The 19,091-nt window shown below is 41.5% G+C and overlaps 1 protein-coding gene across 2 annotated transcripts in view; it reads left to right on the top strand.

Annotated features, from left to right (window-relative positions):
* TMEM131 (transmembrane protein 131) overlaps positions 1-19,091 on the top strand; it is a 246,795-nt gene that overhangs the window by 220,582 nt on the left and 7,122 nt on the right. For both annotated transcript variants that reach the window (XM_053586764.1, XM_053586763.1), the window contains exons 32-35: positions 6,584-6,759; positions 9,841-9,968; positions 16,301-16,425; positions 16,622-16,762. In XM_053586764.1, the coding sequence (XP_053442739.1) occupies positions 6,584-6,759; positions 9,841-9,968; positions 16,301-16,425; positions 16,622-16,762 (570 nt within the window). The remainder of the gene's footprint in view (positions 1-6,583; positions 6,760-9,840; positions 9,969-16,300; positions 16,426-16,621; positions 16,763-19,091) is intronic.

Raw genomic sequence — 19,091 nt, 5'->3', positions numbered from 1 at the left:
CAAGAGGTGAGGTCCACATTACCTCACACAACACTCTGGGTACCACGTGTGTTAGGGAATTCAGAATTTTAAAAAGGTATGCAGTACACCTACCATACAATTCATAAAACAACTCAACTAACCTTCAGCATAGGTTGTGGCACCAAAAAACTTCAGCATATTAAGTTTTATTTCCAAATGAGTTGAAACTTCTCTGAAGTAGCATTTTGAATGGCATAATAATTTAAATGAAATTATTTAAAATGAGAGACAGCCAGAGCAACAAGCTCAGACTAGCAACTACAAATACATTTATATAGTACTTAATGAAGACAAAAAGTGAATGAGTAGGACATACTAAGTTATTTATAATTTCTACCTTGCCTACTTTTAAAACAGATTAGAGGTAGTTTGAATTATTAAAGCATACATGAAACAATGAATAAAAGTCAATAAATAGGCTTTCTTAGCAGAAACCTAGAGTAAAGTTAGTTGTTACCATTAAGTGTTAAATTGAGCTGCAAATTTCTTGGCACCTATGGCCAAAGGAAGATGTTATATAGTCCTCACATCGAGAAAGGAGGCGTAGGAATTCATCTGAAAAAAAAGACGTTGCTATCATCAAATTTCTACTTGAATCTGAGGACATTGAACAATGTAATGGACACCGTGTCTCTGAAGAGAACATGGGGATGTTCTTCACATAGATGTATTATGTTGGCCCTATTTAAAACCTGACACCACAACATTAAATCATAACTCATTACATCATGCCTCTTAGACATACACTCAGCCTCACCCCCAAGCAGCATTTATGGTGACCATGGGTAAATATAGTCAGTCTCTGTTTGGGGTTTTCGGGGGTTTTTTGGAGACAGGGTCTTCCTCTGTTGCCCAGGTTGGAGTGCAGTGGCCTCATCATAGCTCACTTGAATTCCTAGGCTCAGGTGATCCTCTTAACTCACCCCAGTCTCTGTTCAAGGTGCTAGACCCATAAACAGTGGATGGTCCCCTGTCGGAAACATTTTAGCAGCCAAAATGTTCTTGTGCACACTAGGGTTAGCCCCATGGTGCCCTGCAGGTAGGGACAAATGTTGTCAGCAAAGAGTTTTGAGCTGGGCACAGTGGCTCCCATCTGTAATCTTAGTGATTTAGGAGGTCAAGGCAAAAGGATTGCTTGAGGCCAAGAGTCTGAAACCAGCCTGGGCAACATAGTGAGAACCTGTCCCTACAAAAAAAAAAAATGAAAATTTAGCTGCTGTGGTGGCATATGCCTGCATTGTCTGATACTCAGGAGGCTAAGTCAGTCAGGAGGATCACCTGAGCCCAGGAGTTTGAGGCTGCAGTGAGCTATAATTGTGCCACTTGCACTCTAGTCCAAGCGACAGAGTGAGACCCTGTCTCTAAAAAAAGAAAAAACGTTTTGAATCCACTTAAGAAAAATACAGTTAATTAGGCTTTAAAACAAGGAAGTTTCATTCACAACAGGCATAAAGCCACCAACTGGACATGTGATTTTCAGGATACTGCAACCTATTATCTCACCAAAATAAGTAGCTACAAAAAGTATCCCTTCTCCAAGTTAGATGGGATTTAGTACCAGCCATTTGAATCTCAATGAATGCTTATCAGATTTAGTGTGAAGTGAGTTGCATGAGCTGGGCACAGTGGCTCCCACCTCTTTGCCCTCCCAGGTTCCCTGCTACAGCAGCTCAGTGAGCAAGAAAGTGCCACTTTCCTTGATCATCAGCCAGGTACCCCATAACCTCTTCACAGCTGCCTGTGATGGAACTTAGGCAGAGAAAGCAGCTTATGCCAGGAGCCCAAGTGAGGCCTCTTGTTTCTCTCCAGATCAGAAGCTTCCTGTTGGAACTTATATATTTGGAGATGCCAGATGGCAGGAAAGATGAATGGGGCTTCAGACAGCATCCCAGGTTTGCCTTGCCAGGTAGCCACGTGGATGAGAATGACCAACAAAAGTTTTGTGGGGGCAGTGGATATAGGGATGCGCCGGAGTAGAGACAGAAAGATTGGAGGAAGAGAGCCTGTCACACGAGCACTGGCCAACCACAAAACAGAGTCTATTCAGTGCACTATTCTAGTCATGTCTGCAGCAGTCTCTGCGTACTTCTGTGTCACCTCACACCTGTTACCAAAAGACAAATGACCATAGTGTAAACGTATTAAAATATCACATTGTACCCCATAAATACATAATATATCCAAGTATCGTCCATAAAAATGTTCTAGCACTGCACTCTGGGTGGCTGAGTTCAGCTACTCAGGACGCTGAGGCAGGGGGATCACTTGAGCCCAACAGTTTGAGGTTGCTGTGAGCTAGGCTGAAGTCTTGGCACTCTAGCAAAAAAAATACATATATATATTTTTGAAAGGTGAGATCAAAGATGTGGAGAAAAGGGATCCCTCTTGATTCTCACTTCCCAATCCTCCACTCTCTTGTGTGTCCTGGCAGCAGCCTGGTAGTCTGAACCTGTGGTTTGGCTCAAGAAACCGTGCTCTGTGATAGGCCAAGGGTAGAGCTTACAGAAGAGCCAGGGACAGGCTGGAGAGAGAAGTTCACACTGTGAGGGAATTTGAAGTTTATCCTACAGAAAATGAGGGTTAGGAGAAAGTTTTTAAATTTTAAAAGTGTTTCAAAAGGAAATCAATGCTATTGACAATGTAGAAGGCAAAGTGAAACAGGAAGAAATGCTTAGCAAGAAAGACTGGGCCATTGCAGGAGGCCAGGCAACAGAGGTTTTAAGTCCTGAGCTCAGGAAGTAGCAGTGAGAGGTGAGATAGAAATTATAGAATTTCGGGGGTTTTTTGTTTGTTTGTTTTGAGACAGTCTCTCACTCTGTCGCCTTCAGTAGAGTGCTGTGGCATCACAGCTCACAGCAACCACAAACTCTTGGGCTTAAGTGATTCTCTTGCCTCAGCCTCCCAAGTAGCTGGGAGTACAGGCACCTGCCACAACACCCATCTATTTTTTTGTTGCAGTTGTCATTGTTGTTTAGCTGGCCCGGGCTAGGTTCGATCCCGCCACCCTCGGTGCATGTGGCCAGTGCCATAACCACTGTGCTACGGGCACTGAGTTGAAATTATAGATTTTAGAGGTCTAATCTATTTGGCTGATTGATTAATGGTTAAATTGAATTGTTTAGATAATTTCTTCCTCAAGTTCTACTCTCAACAACAAGTACCTATCCTCCTGAGATGCTCAGGGAGTATATACATGCAGCAGTCATGAGACATAGGGAATGTGGTACTTTGGTATCCCAGCAGGATGTGTGCCATTAGTGCCCCCAACACAGGTCTCTGGTAAGCCTGAATAGAATTTCTGCCTAAGCCAGAGATTGTTAAATTGACCATACATTATGGTCACTTGGAGAGCTTGTTAAAACAAGTTGCCTATAAGTCTGGAATGAATGGGACACAGAATTCGCATTTTTTTTTATTTCTCATTATTTATATTAAATCATGGTTGTGTACATTAATGCAATCATGGGGCACCATACACTGGTTTTATATACGATTTGAAATGTTTTCGTCAAACTGGTTAACATAGCCTTCCTGGCCTTTTCTTAATTATTGTGTTAAGAAATTTATATTCTACATTTAGTAAGTTTCACATGTATGCTTGTAAGATGCACCATAGGTGTGGTCCCACCAATTATCCTCCCTCCACTCATCCTCCCCCCTCCCCTCCTTTCCCCCTTTCCCCATTTCTTAGCTTTCATATGAAAGCTATAAATTAGTTTCATAATAGGGCTGAGTACATTGGATACTTTTTCTTCCATTCTTCAGATACTTTGCTAAGAATAATATGTTCCAGCTCCATCCATGTAAACATGAAAGAGGTAAAGTCTCCATCTTTTTTAAGGCTGCATAATATTCCATGGTGTACATATACCACAATTTATTAATCCATTCATGGGTTGATGGGCACTTGGGCTTCTTCGATGACTTAGCAATTATGAATTGGGGCATTTCTAATGAGTTTCCTGATGATGCTGATTCTGCAAGCCAGGGAAAACACTGGGAACCACTGATCTAGCATAGGGTTTTAGAGCGTCTCTCCTTTCCCTTAGCCCAGTCTTTCCTTTGGAAACCTTTGGGAACAAGCTTGCCCTGAGAATCAGCTAATTGACTCACCCCACAGCAGACAAGAGGCAGACAGCCTCATGGAGACAATGCTGATGGTTAGGTGTGGGCCGGTCTAACCAGTCAGGTTATCAATCCCTTCTCTCTGGAAAGTCTGTCTTCTCCTTGCCCCCCAACATTTTAACTTGGAAATCTGAGCAGCAAAAGAAATCATACCTGGCACTCAAGTAGCTGCCAGCTGGGTGATTGGGTTAATGTTAGTAGTGTGGACAAGTAATCCTCAGACACACAGTACAATCCCTGGGTCCCATCCAGAGCTGTCGAATCAGAATCTCTCAGGGGCAAGCCTGGATGGCAATATTCTTTGAATCCTCCCTGGGTTATTCTAAATTATGTCTGAGAACCTGGATGATGTTGTTGGGGTGTTTATTTTTGGATATTTTAGGTTTGAATTGCTTATGTTCAATTAAAATAAGACCCCAGGGAGAATATAAAGGGGAAAAAGATGATGTTCCCAGGGCAGGTGGCTAGGGAACACCAGCAAGAATGTTGCCAGAAGTTAATCATGTCGGCACCCAGAGGCACATTATGCAGTATCCAGTAGAACAGAGGAGGTCATATAAGATGAGGAATAATACAGGTCAGTGGTTTTGATAGTTACCTTTTCAAAATCACATTCATTAAGGTTCTGAGAACAGAAACCCCTGTTTCTGGGTTGGCATATTAAGTTAATAAGAGATGAGGATTTGGAGGTTAAAAGTGTAAACTATTCTTTTATGAAATAACCTTTCATTACCTAAGTTTTCAGCTGAACGATTGGTTTAAGTTTTCTTCTCCATTATTTGAATTTACTTTTAAAAAACTTTAGCCATTTTCTATTTATTATGGAAGTTTGAGGTTATCATAAACATGAGTAATTTATATATAGATTTATTGCCTCTTACCCAGTGAACCTAAGCATGATAAAAGCATATGATTGCAGGTGAGAAATTCATTGTGTGGGGTACTAATCGTGATTATCTGGGAAAATCTGAAGTATTCTCTGCCTTCTCAATTTTTGAGACTTAATACCCAAGAATCACTATGAAGTAAATGTTAAGATGACATTCCTGGAAATCAGTCAGAGCTTTATTTATACTTTTTCTACATCAAGCTCAGCAAACATTTTCTGTAAAGGGACGTTCTATAAATGTTTGAGGCTTCGTTGAGCCGCAAACTGTTGCATATTCTTTGTTTCTTCCTTTCAACCACTTAAAAATGTAAAAATCATTCTCAGCTCACACACCATACAAAATGGGTTGCAGGCCAGATTCAGGCTGTGGGCCATAGTCTGTGCCAAGTTTTGAGTCTCTGGTACCCATTAACAGTGGCATGCTTCAGAATAAAGCATACAACATCAGGATTTTAATTAAGTTATACTAACACATTGCTGACTGGTCATGAGTTACCTGGTAACATGGATAGTTTCTGTGGTAAGTCACTATTATCAAAAAGACGTATTAGACATGATGATGCAAAGTGGGTTAAAGTATGGCTTGTCCAGCTTTCACCCGCCTCCCCAGGTGATTTCGCAGGTGCATTCTGAGGTGCTAAGATCTGAGTCTTTCTCTACCTCTGTCTAGTCCTGCTACAGTGTCAGCTCTTGTAGGGCAAGGATTGTGTTGTCGCTTACTGCTCTATTTCCAGATGCAGAGCACTACCTGGGAAATATGTCATGGGTTGGGGCTCATTTGTGTTTGTAGCATGCAGATTTTTTTTTAAATAAATCCTATTCTGTAGCTCCATTTTACTCTCTGTTCATGTAAATATAACATTACATAGTATTTGTGTGCCAGTCACTATTCTCCGGGCCTTATTTAATTCCTCACTATACCTGTCAGGGCTTTTCTTCCCATCATGCAGATGAGAGGCCAGTATCATGCAGCCAGTTGTGGGAGAGCCAAGATTTGGACCTAGCCATCGTGGGCACTGCTGGGGCTCTCAGCACCCCTCAAGTGATGCACATGGGCAGCTCATCTTTTATGTCAGCATCAGCCTTCATCTCCCAACAGATTTTAAAGGATCTCTGGGTTTTACTTCTGTGACTTTTCAAAGCTCCATTACCTTTTGGGGAGTATAAAAGCATTCTCAGACATACAGATTTGTCAGAACCACTGAGTTTGTCCAAATTCATTGAACCATACACTTCAAATGAGTGCATTCCGTTACCCATTAACTATGCCTTAATAAAGGTTATTTTAAAAAATACTCTCATCACAAAGTCAAATATGATTTAGAAAGCTTTAATTGGAGAAGAAATAAAGAAACCTTTAGTCAGAAAAACATCTCATCTCTTCAAAAAAAAGTATGATGAATTTTTATTTTTGATACTTTACAGTATTCAGTGGTAATGGCTTTATTTTCTAAACTATTTAAAAATCAGGAGTTATAAAAAAAATAATAAAATTAAAAAAAATTTTTAAAAATCAAGAGTTATTTTACTTTAATCTTTCATCCTCAGGGAAAGGAAAACCTCTTCAACGAAAGGTGAAACCACCTAAGAAGCAAGAGGAAAAGGAGAAGAAGGGAAAGGGAAAGCCACAGGAAGACGAGTTGAAAGACTCTTTGGCTGATGATGACAGCTCCTCCACCACCACAGAGACCTCCAACCCTGACACAGAACCACTCCTCAAGGAGGTAGGAGGTGCTCTTATGAAACAAAACCAACTGGAAAGAGATGTCTCTCGTGGAATGGAAGAACTTCTATGTCATAGATTCTGATTTTAGTACAGAATTATGTTTTACATTTAACATATGTACCTTCTAAGGATTTATTAATATGCCCTGGAATGCCCAAAGAGTCATTCCCCTGCAGAAACCGTCACAGCTGTGGGGATGAATGACTTCATTTCCTCCAGGGAGGAACATTTGGAAGCACATTAATAAAATCGTTCAAACTTGGAAACACCGCTTAAAAGTTAGGGAATTGTCTAGAATAGTAAGTATTCTACCTATTCTAACTATTCAGATTTTAAGTATCCCAAGAGATTTTGAAAAGAAACTGTACCATTTTAATCACGTTGGCTTTTTCCTGTCATATCACTGCTGGCAGGTCCTGGAAACAGGACTTTGGTAGCAACTTACTCCCCAAGCAGGTAGAGTGACTGTCCTGGGTAAGTAATGTGACCCAGGGAAAGACCCTGGCTTCCATAGTCATCTGTAATTGGAAACTCATCCCAGCCCAGGACACTTTAGCACTTCGAGAAAGCTGCCTCACCCACCTGAGTCCTCAACTCAAAGGGTAGTGATTAAATGCGTCAGGAATAGTATTGCAAAATTCCTGGTCCGTTGTAGGCCTTAAAAGATAGAGGGAGAGTTACTATTGTAAATGTGTCCAAGAGTAAGTTAGAAATGGTATGCAAGAAAGGGAGGGTATAATTCTACTCTGCCATTTTTATTTTTAGGTAAATATATATTGCATTTAAAATGATCCTGACCTAACTTTTGATGTTGTAGACCAGAATTTCTTTTTCAGTTTTAGTCTAATGACCTGAAGAATCATGTCTTAAAGATACTCAGTGTTGTCATCTGCATGCATTAATTTTTTAAATAAAATTTATATATAACTTAAAAAAAAAAATTTATATATAACTAACTTATCACATCACTTGCCTTCCCCTTCACAGTCCCTCACAGTTGGTGTGGTGCTTCACCAACCCTTAGTCCCACTTACAGCTAGTACTGGAGGTCTATACTCTGTATCTGTTTTAACAAGTTACTTCCAGGAAGCAGAAAGCCCTTTCCTGATCTTTGAATGGGATCCCAGCAGTTTAAATTCTACAAATAAGCATTTGGAAGGCATTTTCAGCACAGGTTTTGTTTTGCGCGCTTCCCCTCACTTCTTTCCTGCCTGCCTAGCTGCCTCCTGCTCCCTCCCCAGCAGCCTCCTCCCTTCTTCTGCACCAGTGCTGTGTGTGTGTCCACTGGCCTCATTCTTAGCTCTCAGAGGTGTCTCCCTCCTGTTTCTCCCACCTCCTTCCTTACAGGCGCAGCTCAGAACTCACATCCTCTGTGAGACCTGCTTGCCCGTTTACCTCTTCCCCTCTGGCAGTTGTTACTCTCCTATTCTCCACTCTAGCTTAGAGGTCATTTGCTTTCATTTCATCGTAACTGATCTCAGTTTGTATGTATTTGTGTGATCTGTTGTATTTTCTTCCCAACTAGATTACAAATTTGACAGGTCATTTTCTCTTATGTCTTTTCTACCCATTCAGTCAACACATAAGTATTGAGCACCCAAGTGCCAGGCCTTGTGCTAGGTGCTTGGGCAACAGCAGTGGACAAAAAAGCCATGTCCTTGTCCTTAAACAGCTCAAAGGAAATACTTCATGAACAAGTCAAAATAGTTTCAAAAGATATGTGAACCAAGAGATGTTTTAGCTCTAGCTTTGGTTATTTACTCTTGACAGTAAAATAGATTGACCTGGTGTGACCTATTAAAATCCAAGCCACAGGGCGGCGCCTGTGGCTCAAGGAGTAGGGTGCCGGTCCCATAGGCCGGAGGTGTCGGGTTCAAACCCAGCCCCGGCCAAAAACCACAAAAAAAAAAAATCCAAGCCACATTAATAACCATAAACTGTAAAGCTGGTGGGTAGATAATAATTTCATCACCTGCTTGTACTCCCCCCTACACCCATAGTCCCCTACGGACTGTGACCTTCCCTGTCTGTCCCCCATTAGCCCCAGTGCATCTGGAACAGACTGTCTGTGGTGCAGAACCAGGTTGCTCTTAGTATGCAGCCCATACCACACGCAGCTCCCAGGTGAGTTCAACAACACCTGAGTAGACATGTACCCTGTATAGGAGACAGGCTGTCTGCTGATCTCATGCTTGGATGCTGCGATGGCATCAAATTATTGTAAAAATGCATAGGGCAGGTTCTGGTCAGGGACCAGAAGTAGCAGTTGGTGGGCCACTGGAATAGCATGGATTTAGGAGGACACTTGTTTGTGGCCTTCTTCATCCACAGTTGAGCCAGGCAAAACAGCTCTTCAGTGCTCCACTCACAGCCGGCAACATTTCTAAGCAAAGGTCCATACTCACCTTTAAATGTCATATGTGTCTCCCTTCTGCCAGATTTCACAGTCCTTGAGAGAAGATACTAGGCTTTCTTAGTCACCTCATTGCCTGGCACCAAGTAGATGACTAATAAATACCTGTTGAATAAGTGAGTGAATAACTAAGGCCCTCCTGTTAGTGGTGAACAGTTGTTACATTAAACCAGCCATAACCCGACTGCCAACCACAGTAAAGGGATGGATGTGATCACACACAGTGCTGCTTGCACATCCTTCTTGCCCTGGAATTTTTTACTCAGGATTTTGCTCTGGATTTTTTGCACTTGGCTGGAAGTGTTTAACTTTATGTTGTAGTTTTTGTTCAACTTTCCTTATTAAAAGCTTTTACTCCCCAATACTGAGAAATAAGAGGTAACCAATTTGCTACTGCCACCACCTACCCCAGTGAGATAGGAGTTTACATTAAATTGACGTTCTTCAGAACTCCAACTCACCAGGATATAAATGCAGTAAATTAAAGGAGGCTAAAAAGTGGACAGAACCTCAATAAAGATAGATTTAAAGAAAGGGGTTTGTCATTTTTACTTATATGATGTGTATATCTATTAAATCTTTGGGTTTGTCTGTATCTTTAAATGGGACTAATTGCAGTTATTTTTTATTATTCCTTCTCAGCAATTAAGTATACTTTTTTTGCAGGATACAGAAAAGCAAAAGGGAAAACAAGCCATGCCTGAAAAACATGAAAATGAAATGTCTCAAGTGAAGCAAAAAAGCAAAAAACTTGTAAATGTTAAGAAAGAAATCCCAACAGATGTGAAACCCAGGTGAGAAAAATAAATGAATGTAGAGAAACAGGTACGTAGAAGAAGCTGTTAGTGAAAGCCGGGAAATGTTTTGATTTGGTTGGTTGGTTGGGGGGCCTGGGGGTTTTTATAGCAAAAGTGAGGTCCCAGCCACATTCCTCTGGAGTTTTTTCTAATGCCTAATGTTCACTGTCACTGAGTTAAGAGACCCACATGCTTCTGATATTAGACATGTAGAGGCAAAATTAGCAATCTGCTATGAAAATTTAGAAGAAAATTTTAGGTTGGTGATTGGCTATCAGGCTGAGAGCCATTTTCACTTCTATATGAAGGTGAGCTTAGAGTCTGTTGAGTCAGTAACCCAGAGCTGCAATTGCAATCTGAAATTTTGTGCCATAAAACTTGGAAGAGTTTATTCTTACCTAAAAAATGTTCAGGACAGATGGCTGTTATGTCTTTTCTACCATTTAGTCAACACAATCAACAAATGATTGATCTAATCAAACAATTCTACCCTTAAATAACTCCCAGTTCAGTCCTGGTGGGGTAGGATTCAGGTGGCCCCCCAGAGAAGGCTTGCTGCAGAATGCTTCCTCAAGTAAATGAATGAGTTGAACTGTGGGTTACTATCTCAATTTACTTCACATTTTCACTAAGCCTTGGATCAACATCTACTGATAAATTAATTTTAGTATTGGCATCATCAGTGCCTTTCCTAGTTGGTCATATAAAATTGCCACCATTTTATGGAAACCTTCTTTATTTTTTTTCTTTTTTTTTTTTTGTAGAGACAGAGTCTCACTTTATGGCCCTCAGTAGAGTGCCATGGCATCACACAGCTCACAGCAACCTCCAACTCCTGGGCTTAAGCGATTCTCTTGTCTCAGCCTCCCGAGTAGCTGGGACTACAGGCACCTGCCACAACGCCCGGCCATTTTTTGGTTGTAATTCGGCCGGGGCCGGGTCTGAACCCGCCACCCTCGGTACATGGGGCTGGCGCCTTACCGACTGAGCCACACGCACCACCCAATATGGAAACCTTCTTATGGACAGTGGAAAGTGATATAGGAAGTGGAAGAAATTAGGTATAAATTGAAAAGGAAGAAAAGCATGTTTATCATCATTGCTTTTGGCCTTAGAATTGTAGAAGGCCTATTCTTACTCTATATCTGGGAATAATTGTTGAACTTTGCAAAAACACTGTTATCCTAGGCTCTATCCCTAGATTATACCACCCACCCGAGGCAGGGCCAATCCTGTTCTGTGGAAACGAGAGCTAATAAGAAATTAGAGATTACCACAGTAAGATTTAAGCTGTCTCTGCACTTAGGAAATAACACAGTATATGGCAGTGGTTAGTAACAGAGTATTTATACCTAAAATTTACTTTTTTTTTTTTTTGAGACAGAGTCTCACCTTATGGCCCTCGGTGGAGTGCTGTGGCATCACAGCTCACAGCAACCTCCAATTCCTGGGCTTAGGCAATTATCTCGCCTCAGCCTCCTGAGTAGCTGGGACTACAGGCGCCTGCCACAATGCCCAGCTGTTTTTTTGTTGCATTTTGGCCAGGGCAGAGTTTGAAGCCACCACCCTCGGTATATGGGGCCAGCACCCTACCCACTGAGTCATAGGCACCACCCCTAAAATTTACTCTTTTGTGGAAATTGTAGTTCAGGTGACCCCATCCGACAGTTTGTTGAAAATAATCTGGTCTATTTAGAAGGAATGTCAAGTGGAATAATGTCAAGTGGTTAGTCATCTGATGCTAAGAGAGAGAAGACCATCTCTTCTGAAGAGGGCGGCACACTTGGATTTCTCCTGAAAGTGGACCTGGGGCTCTCTAATCGGCACCTACTGTTCTGGCCCCCAGGAAGTATACTTCTAGGTCTTTGCAGGCTTAAGTGATTGATCAGACAATTTAAAATAAATGAAACTAATTAGTCCAAATAATGAAAAAAAATCTTAGTTTTTATATATGCAGAAATCTCATGAGAATAGACAGTAGTTCAGTGATTTTCAACCAGTGTGCCAAGAGAGGATCTTAGGTGTGCCCTGAAAATTTTTAAAGATCTTTAATTAAATTATTTTCAAAAGAAGTTCAAAGCATAGTAAGTGCACTCTTTTTTTTTAAAGAGTCAACATAATTTAAGTGTTCTGTGGAAGTTTATAGGTTTAAGTGTTCCATAAGATAAAAAAGGTTGAAGAACACTGCAGTAGTTACTATGACCGTAAATTTAAAAACTTTCAAACATTATCTCAGAGATACCATTCCATAGGTGATTGTCACCAAATCAGCCCTGATACCTGAGCTTAGTACCTGAGACATAATAGTTTTTAAACAGATACGGTATTTTAATCTTGATCTCCATCCATCTTCTACAGACATGTTGTATTCTGATGTTTTTTCTGACATAAGTTGACCATTAGTAGACATGAGTTTGGGAAATTTGTAAAAGACTTCATTTGAGTGCCATTACCTTTGCAAGGCTTTTGAGTTCTCTGCTAAACCAAAAGCCAGAGTGGTCATTTCTCTACTATTCACTCAAGAAGTAGTTACAGCAATAACCTGAGTTCTTCTGTTATGTAGTTAAAAGAGAGCTCATTACCAGAACACAATTCAAGCAGTGCTCTGAATTATCTCTCATAGTTGGAGAAATCCATATACAACATCAGTCTTCTGATCTCCTTTATCTAATCTCTTCAAACTCACTAATAATGGGGTTTTCCTAGGATGAAAATATTGAGAATCAGAATTCATTAGTTAATTAAATATAGAGCTAATCAAAAATAGACTTTTTTTTGATAACCAGAGAATGTTGCCTCTCTCAAATACAGCCATCATGTCTCCACTGAATTATGGCAATAAATGCCATGCCCTGTGACTCAGGGAGGATCTTGGCCAGTCCTGGCTTTAGTGATGCCTGAAGTTCTTGTCAGCTTTCCATGTGTTAATGTATGATTCCACTCAGTAGGCCGAGGCTAGGCAATCACTTGAGCCCAGGAGTTTGAGGCTGCAGTGAGCTGTGATCATGCCACTATACTCCAGCCTGGGCAGTAAGCAAGATGCCCATCTCTGAAAACAAAAATAAAAAATTTTTAATAAAAAAAAATATATATATGATTCCACATATCTGAAAGAAACATGTACCTTTTTTTTTTTTATTAAATCATAGCTGTGTACATTAATGCAATCATGGGGTACAATGTGCTGGTTTTATATACAGTTTGAAATATTTTCCTTTAACTGGTTAACATAGCCTTCACAACATTTTCTTAGTTATTGTGTTCAGAAGTTTATATTCTGCACATTTTTTAAGAGATATTAAGGCATATACACACATCATCACTTTCTTTTGAGAGCTTTATTAGAAGGATGGCTTCAACACATCTTCATCTTTGCAGCCCCATCTTGCCACACTCCCAAGAGTTAACTTCAAAAATATTATTTCCTAGGTAGGAGAGGGAGCATGACAAAAATGTGCTCTAACCATTTTTTTTCAGCTTTGGCAACCTAGAAATGGGCTTGTAGACTTCCAGAAGATTATATTCTATGTCAGAGATGCCGGAGAATAGGGAATTAGATCTCAGGTACTAAACGTGTTTCTGTAGAACCAGGAAGGGCCCAGGGTACCCTTGGTTTAGGATACTAACTATCCTTTGATCCTTTTGTTTTCCTGTTTATTTATTAATATTTTATATCTTTATGTAACTTAAATGTAATATGCTAAAATAAACTTAAGTTTAATAGAGTACTCACACTTCCGATAATCTGCTTGAGTAGTACACTCCGCTCAGGGCTGACAGCCGTGGACACCACATTGCACACATCGGCCCTAACCCTACCCTCCAGTGTCTCCCTCCCCTCCTCCCCAGACAAGGGCATGTACTGTGTATTACATGATAAAATAAAGCCTGGCATCTGAACTACCTTTCTGTTTTTCCCTTTTAGAAAGAGTCACTTCAGTTAAGTTGGTTCTTATCCATCAGAAGCCTCAAAGGTTTCTTGATAGAGATCATCTGACTTAATTTGGGAAAGTATGAATCAGCAAAAATGAAATAGTTGTCTAGCACCTTTTTTCTTAAAAACCAGTTAATTTTGCAGAGTTAAGCTTTGTATAAATAGATAACCTCCACACTTAGAAATGAGAAACGACTTAAAAATAACTCACACCTATACCACCTCTGCCACCACCCCCAGAGAGCTGGGTGTTTGTGTCATGGGAACCTGTGGGGTTTTTTTAAGAAGATGGCTTTTTTTTAATGACCATCTCACAGGTACAAGAGGGACAGAAGATTTTATAAAACTGTAGCATTCATAGTCTAGGCCCTAAGCAGTAGTTTTTTTTTTTTTCAATTCAGTTTGTTATCCTACCTAAAATTCTATATATTTGGGCTGACAGAGACCATTTGGGTTTGGGGTTAGCCGTTTTACTAATTCCAAATATAATGGAAAATTTGTGGAATACAGGGAAACGAAAAAATGAAGATGTCCTTTGACCCCAGCCACCTTATAAAATGTTTGTAACTAGCCTTCTTAAATGTATTTATTTAGTTAGGAGATGACACATTACGTATTGTTCTATAACCTGTATACTTCCTTTTGGGGGAGGGGCAGGGGTGTTGTGGTGCTGTCAGATCTGCAATGTATGAACCATTTTGGCCTCGGAAATCTGCTGCGGACTAGCGTGATGGATTGTCTCTGACCCAGAACCTAGCAGAAATGGGCTGTACCCTAGCAGTGACAATGGAAGATGTGGTGCATGAAGAACTTGGGAGACGGGCCAGGGAGGTCTGAGTGGGGTGCTGCAGCTCCACATCTAGGGTTAGGGCAGGAGGTACACTGAGACATGGAAAATGCTAGAGGACCATCCATTTTAGGCCGTCTACCTAGGTATACCTTGTAGATCTTGCAATGAAAACCAAATTGTCAACTCAGCTTTGAACTTATAGCTATCAGCTATCCCCAGGAGCTCAGTGGAGGTCACTGAGGATTTTTGGAAGAATTCTCCAAAGCAGCCACTGGGCTCTCAGGGATGTCTGAGCTGTCACTAGAAAATGTCCTTCTTGGACCATGTTAGCTAAGCTCCCGTCCCAAGGCCTCCCCAAGTCCAAATCATTCTGTCGGTGGGCATTACAGAAGCAGCTCTACAAAGAATGCCCTCTTAGCCCATCTAGTTGTACCACTCACAATACTGCCTTCTGTGGGCTGGCCCTCCAGTTCATTTTCATAGAGATTCCTTCTCTCCAGCTATTTGTCTCCTTCCAGATTTAATGTCTTCCTTATTGGGTTATGCAAACTTAAAATAGCCCATCTTGTTTCCTCTTTTGCTTTAGCTGACAGGAAGTTCAGAGTCAGTCAACTTCTTTATACCTGTTTATTATCTTCAGCTTGCCTTAAAATCTTTCAGAAAGTATTTAAACTCTTAAGTAAATCAGTAAAAGCATATTTAAATTGTTTGCCTAGGATTAGAAGGAAAATTCCTCCTACCCCACTCACCTGGACCATTGGTAAATATGGAGCCCTGCTACTCTGCAGTAAGCTTTTCTGTAGGTAACCCAAGAACTTAGCCTTGCCTCACTTCATAATTTCTGTGAGAAAAATGTGTTCAAAGTTTTGAATAGCAGAACCTCTGTTGTTATAAGTCTGAGACCTTTCAAAATGTACATGTTCCATAATCCCACTGATAGGCTCAGCGCCTATGGTTCAAGCGGCTAAGGCACCAGTGACATACACCTGAGCTGGCGGGTTCGAATCCAGCCTGGGCCCACCAAACAGCAATGACAGCTGCAACCAAAAAATAGCCAGGTGTTGTGGCGGGTGCCTGTAGTCCCAGCTACTTGTGAGGCAGAGGCAGGAGAATCGCTTGAGCCCAGGAGTTGGAGGTTGCTGTGAGCTGTGATGTCACGGTACTCTACCCAGGGTGACAGCTTGAGGCTCTGTCTCAAAAAAGAAAAAAAGAATCCCACTGATAGCCTACATGAGGGGAGACTCACCCAGAAGCAACATGTACTTACCAGCCCCCACATGGCAAGTCTGTGCCAAAAGCCTTATGCACTTTATCTGAGGTTGGTGCTCTAACCCATTACATGTCCTCAAATAACGGACCTTAATTCCTTGCCAGCACTCAGAATAGCAAATGTTAAACCTGCTAGTACTGAGTATGTACTGAGCTGTCTCAAAGAGTTGGGAATGCAGCCAGTCCTAACTTAGGGTTGTGGGTGGGTAATGCCCCAGGAAGCCATCTTAGTAAAGCATGCAGTTGAATTATGGAATTGTTAGAGTATTAACAACTTATACTTTGCTCCAAAACAAAGGGATAAATCTCTCTTTTCTATCCATGATTATCTTTCAGTTCTTTAGAACTGCCATATACTCCCCCATTGGAAGGTAAACAGCGTAGAAATCTTCCAACCAAGATTCCTCTTCCAACTTCATTGACAAGTGGATCCAAATCACGAAATTCCCAGAAAACAAAAGGTATTGTCATTTTAGTCATACAGATCTTTCAATAGTGCACTGTATTAATAACTCTGAGTTATCACTAAGCAACCAGTAGTTATTAGTCACACAAATTAAGGCTATATTCTTGTCCTTACTAGAAGGTTCACTGAAATAGAACTGAAGGAAAGAAATTACCTTCCTTTAACAATATTGTTTTCTGATTTTTGTGCAGGTACAAATAAGTTAGTGGATAACAGGCCATCTGCCCTAGCAAAATTCCTCCCAAATAGTCAAGAACTAGGTAACACCAGTAGCTCAGAAGACTCTCCACCACCAGAATGGGATTCTGTGCCAGTTCACAAACCCGGCAGCTGTAAGTATGGTGACCTAGAAACCAAGGGTTCCCCTTTACCCCCAGCTGATCCTCACTCTGGGCATGGAACTCTCAGGGGCATGTTGCTGTAGGAGACCACAGTTAGCGGTCTGCTTGGGCCAACTGGTAGCAACCAGCAAGAGTCCATTGTCAAATAGTATGGCCGGTTGCTGAACTGCTGTAGGTTGAATTTGTCCCTGGAAGGAGTATTTACAACACAGAAATCGTGAAATGGTTCATTCACATCAGGGCTTTTTTCCAGGAGTCTGGTGTACCAGCACAGCACTGCCCAGCATACAGAGGGGAATGATCTGTTTGGAGTGGTTAGCCATCCAGAGAATTGCTTGCTTTGTTTAAGCACTGATTCAGCAATCCTTTACCTGACTCAGTTCTCATACATTTATAGTGTAATCGTTTTTATAAAAATTCAATTTACTCTCATTTCTTTGACATAAACAATCTATAGGAAGATTTTGTCATTTTTCTCACTACCTTTTTGACCTTGTTTCTCCAGTTAAGCCTCCAATAAATCAAGTCAGCACAGTCAGGTAAAATAAGGTAGAAGTCCTCACCCTGTAGACACTAGTGACCTGAAGATCACTAAGAAGACAAGAGACCAGGAAAAGGATGAGCATAACAGCAGAGATTTGGGATCAGGAGGGTCCTGGCCTTAGGGCTGATTTGTCTGCACTAACCATTGTTAGAGTGAACTTAGATTTGGCTTGTTTATACTAAAGGGGAAATGAGAAAAACCGAATACAATCAGGCTTAGGCAACAATCCAATCACTAAAGAGTGTGTGGGTGATTGACAGACTCAGTGCACTGAATGAGGCCAGAGAACCTGGAAACTCGGTTGTGGTGTTCGTTCCACGTCCCCTCTTACCCTCTCACCTGTGTCAACACATCCTGGAAAGAGATGCTGTCTGTGTTAAAGCCTATAGCCCCTATTTGCCATGAGACTTTCTGGCACCTTTCAGTACTGTTTTTTGCCTGTGGTAAGATGTAATCCCAAATCCTTGGTTGTTTAGAAATCTCGAATGAGTCTGTGTGTCCAGGTGGAATGTTTTTGGTCCTTCCGGAGCCCTCTGTACCAGGACATTGGTCCTTGGCTTGATGCTCTATGATTTGGGAAGTTCCTATTAAACAGCTGCCACCTGTAGCACCAGGAGCCAGTTTCATAGAGTTCTTATGAGGCACAGTGAGACAGCACAAGCTCAACTGGTGAAGAAATGACAAAAGTGTGGGGAATTACAGGGCAGGAGAGGGCATGTCAGCCAGACACAGCCACAAGACACCCCTGGGATTGTGGCTTTATGCCCCAGGAGGAAAAGACTGGGAAACAGTAGGCAAGTTGGCTGGAGGAGAAACTGAAGAGCCCAGTGCTGCAGGCCTTGGTTTCCTGCCCAGCTCTTACACAAAGGCCACTGGGGCCTCTGAGCCCAGCGCCCCAGGGCAGAGCTCTGTAACAGACTACTGGACGCCACTGCCACTGGAAAAAGTTTCTAGGCCCACATCTGCAGAATCCTTTTTGTGTTTTCCTAGCCAAGGAACAGTGGATGCTGGTTCCAAAACTTGTAACCTCTGTGCTCTCACCACCAGCCTTCCTAGACAGAAAAGTCTGGCAGGACTCCACCCTATGTCTAGCTGGAGCAAACCGGAAAGAATCAGGCTCACAAGATCCCCATCACTTATACCTTTTTGCCTGGTCCCCTGTTATTCATTTTCTCTCCCCTCTGGTATTTTATCTTGTTTAGACCGGAAGCCCTCCCAGTGCTCTGTTAGTAGTGCTAAGCGTATTCAGTTCCCTAGGGTTAAATCATTATTAGGCCACTCAAGACTGTCCAAGCCAGGATGGGGTGGTAATCACTAGAGGGGAGGAAGGGGGACACCAGGGGTTTGCATCTGTGCATAGAGATCTCTCTAGCCCAAGTGGCGGCCTTAGCATGGTGCCCTATGCCATGTGAGATGCTGAGAAAATTCTCTTAGAATAATTTCATGATTTAAAAAATTACAAAGGTTTATTGAAAAAGAAAGGCAAATCAAAAGCAGCAAAGGAAAAATTTAATCATACAGCAGAACTTCAGTAAGTTGACCACCAAAGGGACTGTAACAAACTGGTCAGCATATGGAGGTGGTCAACATAAGGAAGCAGGCCTCAGGGCACTGTACTGATGGTGCATGTCTGGTCTGTGAAAATTAGGTCAACTTGAAGGGGTCAACTATGGAGATTCTCCATATTTGAACATAAAAGTGCTCTAATTACATCCATTATGTGCTGTTCTGTGCCTCTCTGTCCCCCCAGATTCTCTTCCTACTTCAGGCATTATT

Source organism: Nycticebus coucang, chromosome 4, assembly GCF_027406575.1.
Source record: "Nycticebus coucang isolate mNycCou1 chromosome 4, mNycCou1.pri, whole genome shotgun sequence".
Classification (NCBI taxonomy): domain Eukaryota; kingdom Metazoa; phylum Chordata; class Mammalia; order Primates; family Lorisidae; genus Nycticebus; species Nycticebus coucang.
Note: the sequence above shows the minus strand (reverse complement) of the source record. Positions and strands in the feature narration are given on the sequence as shown.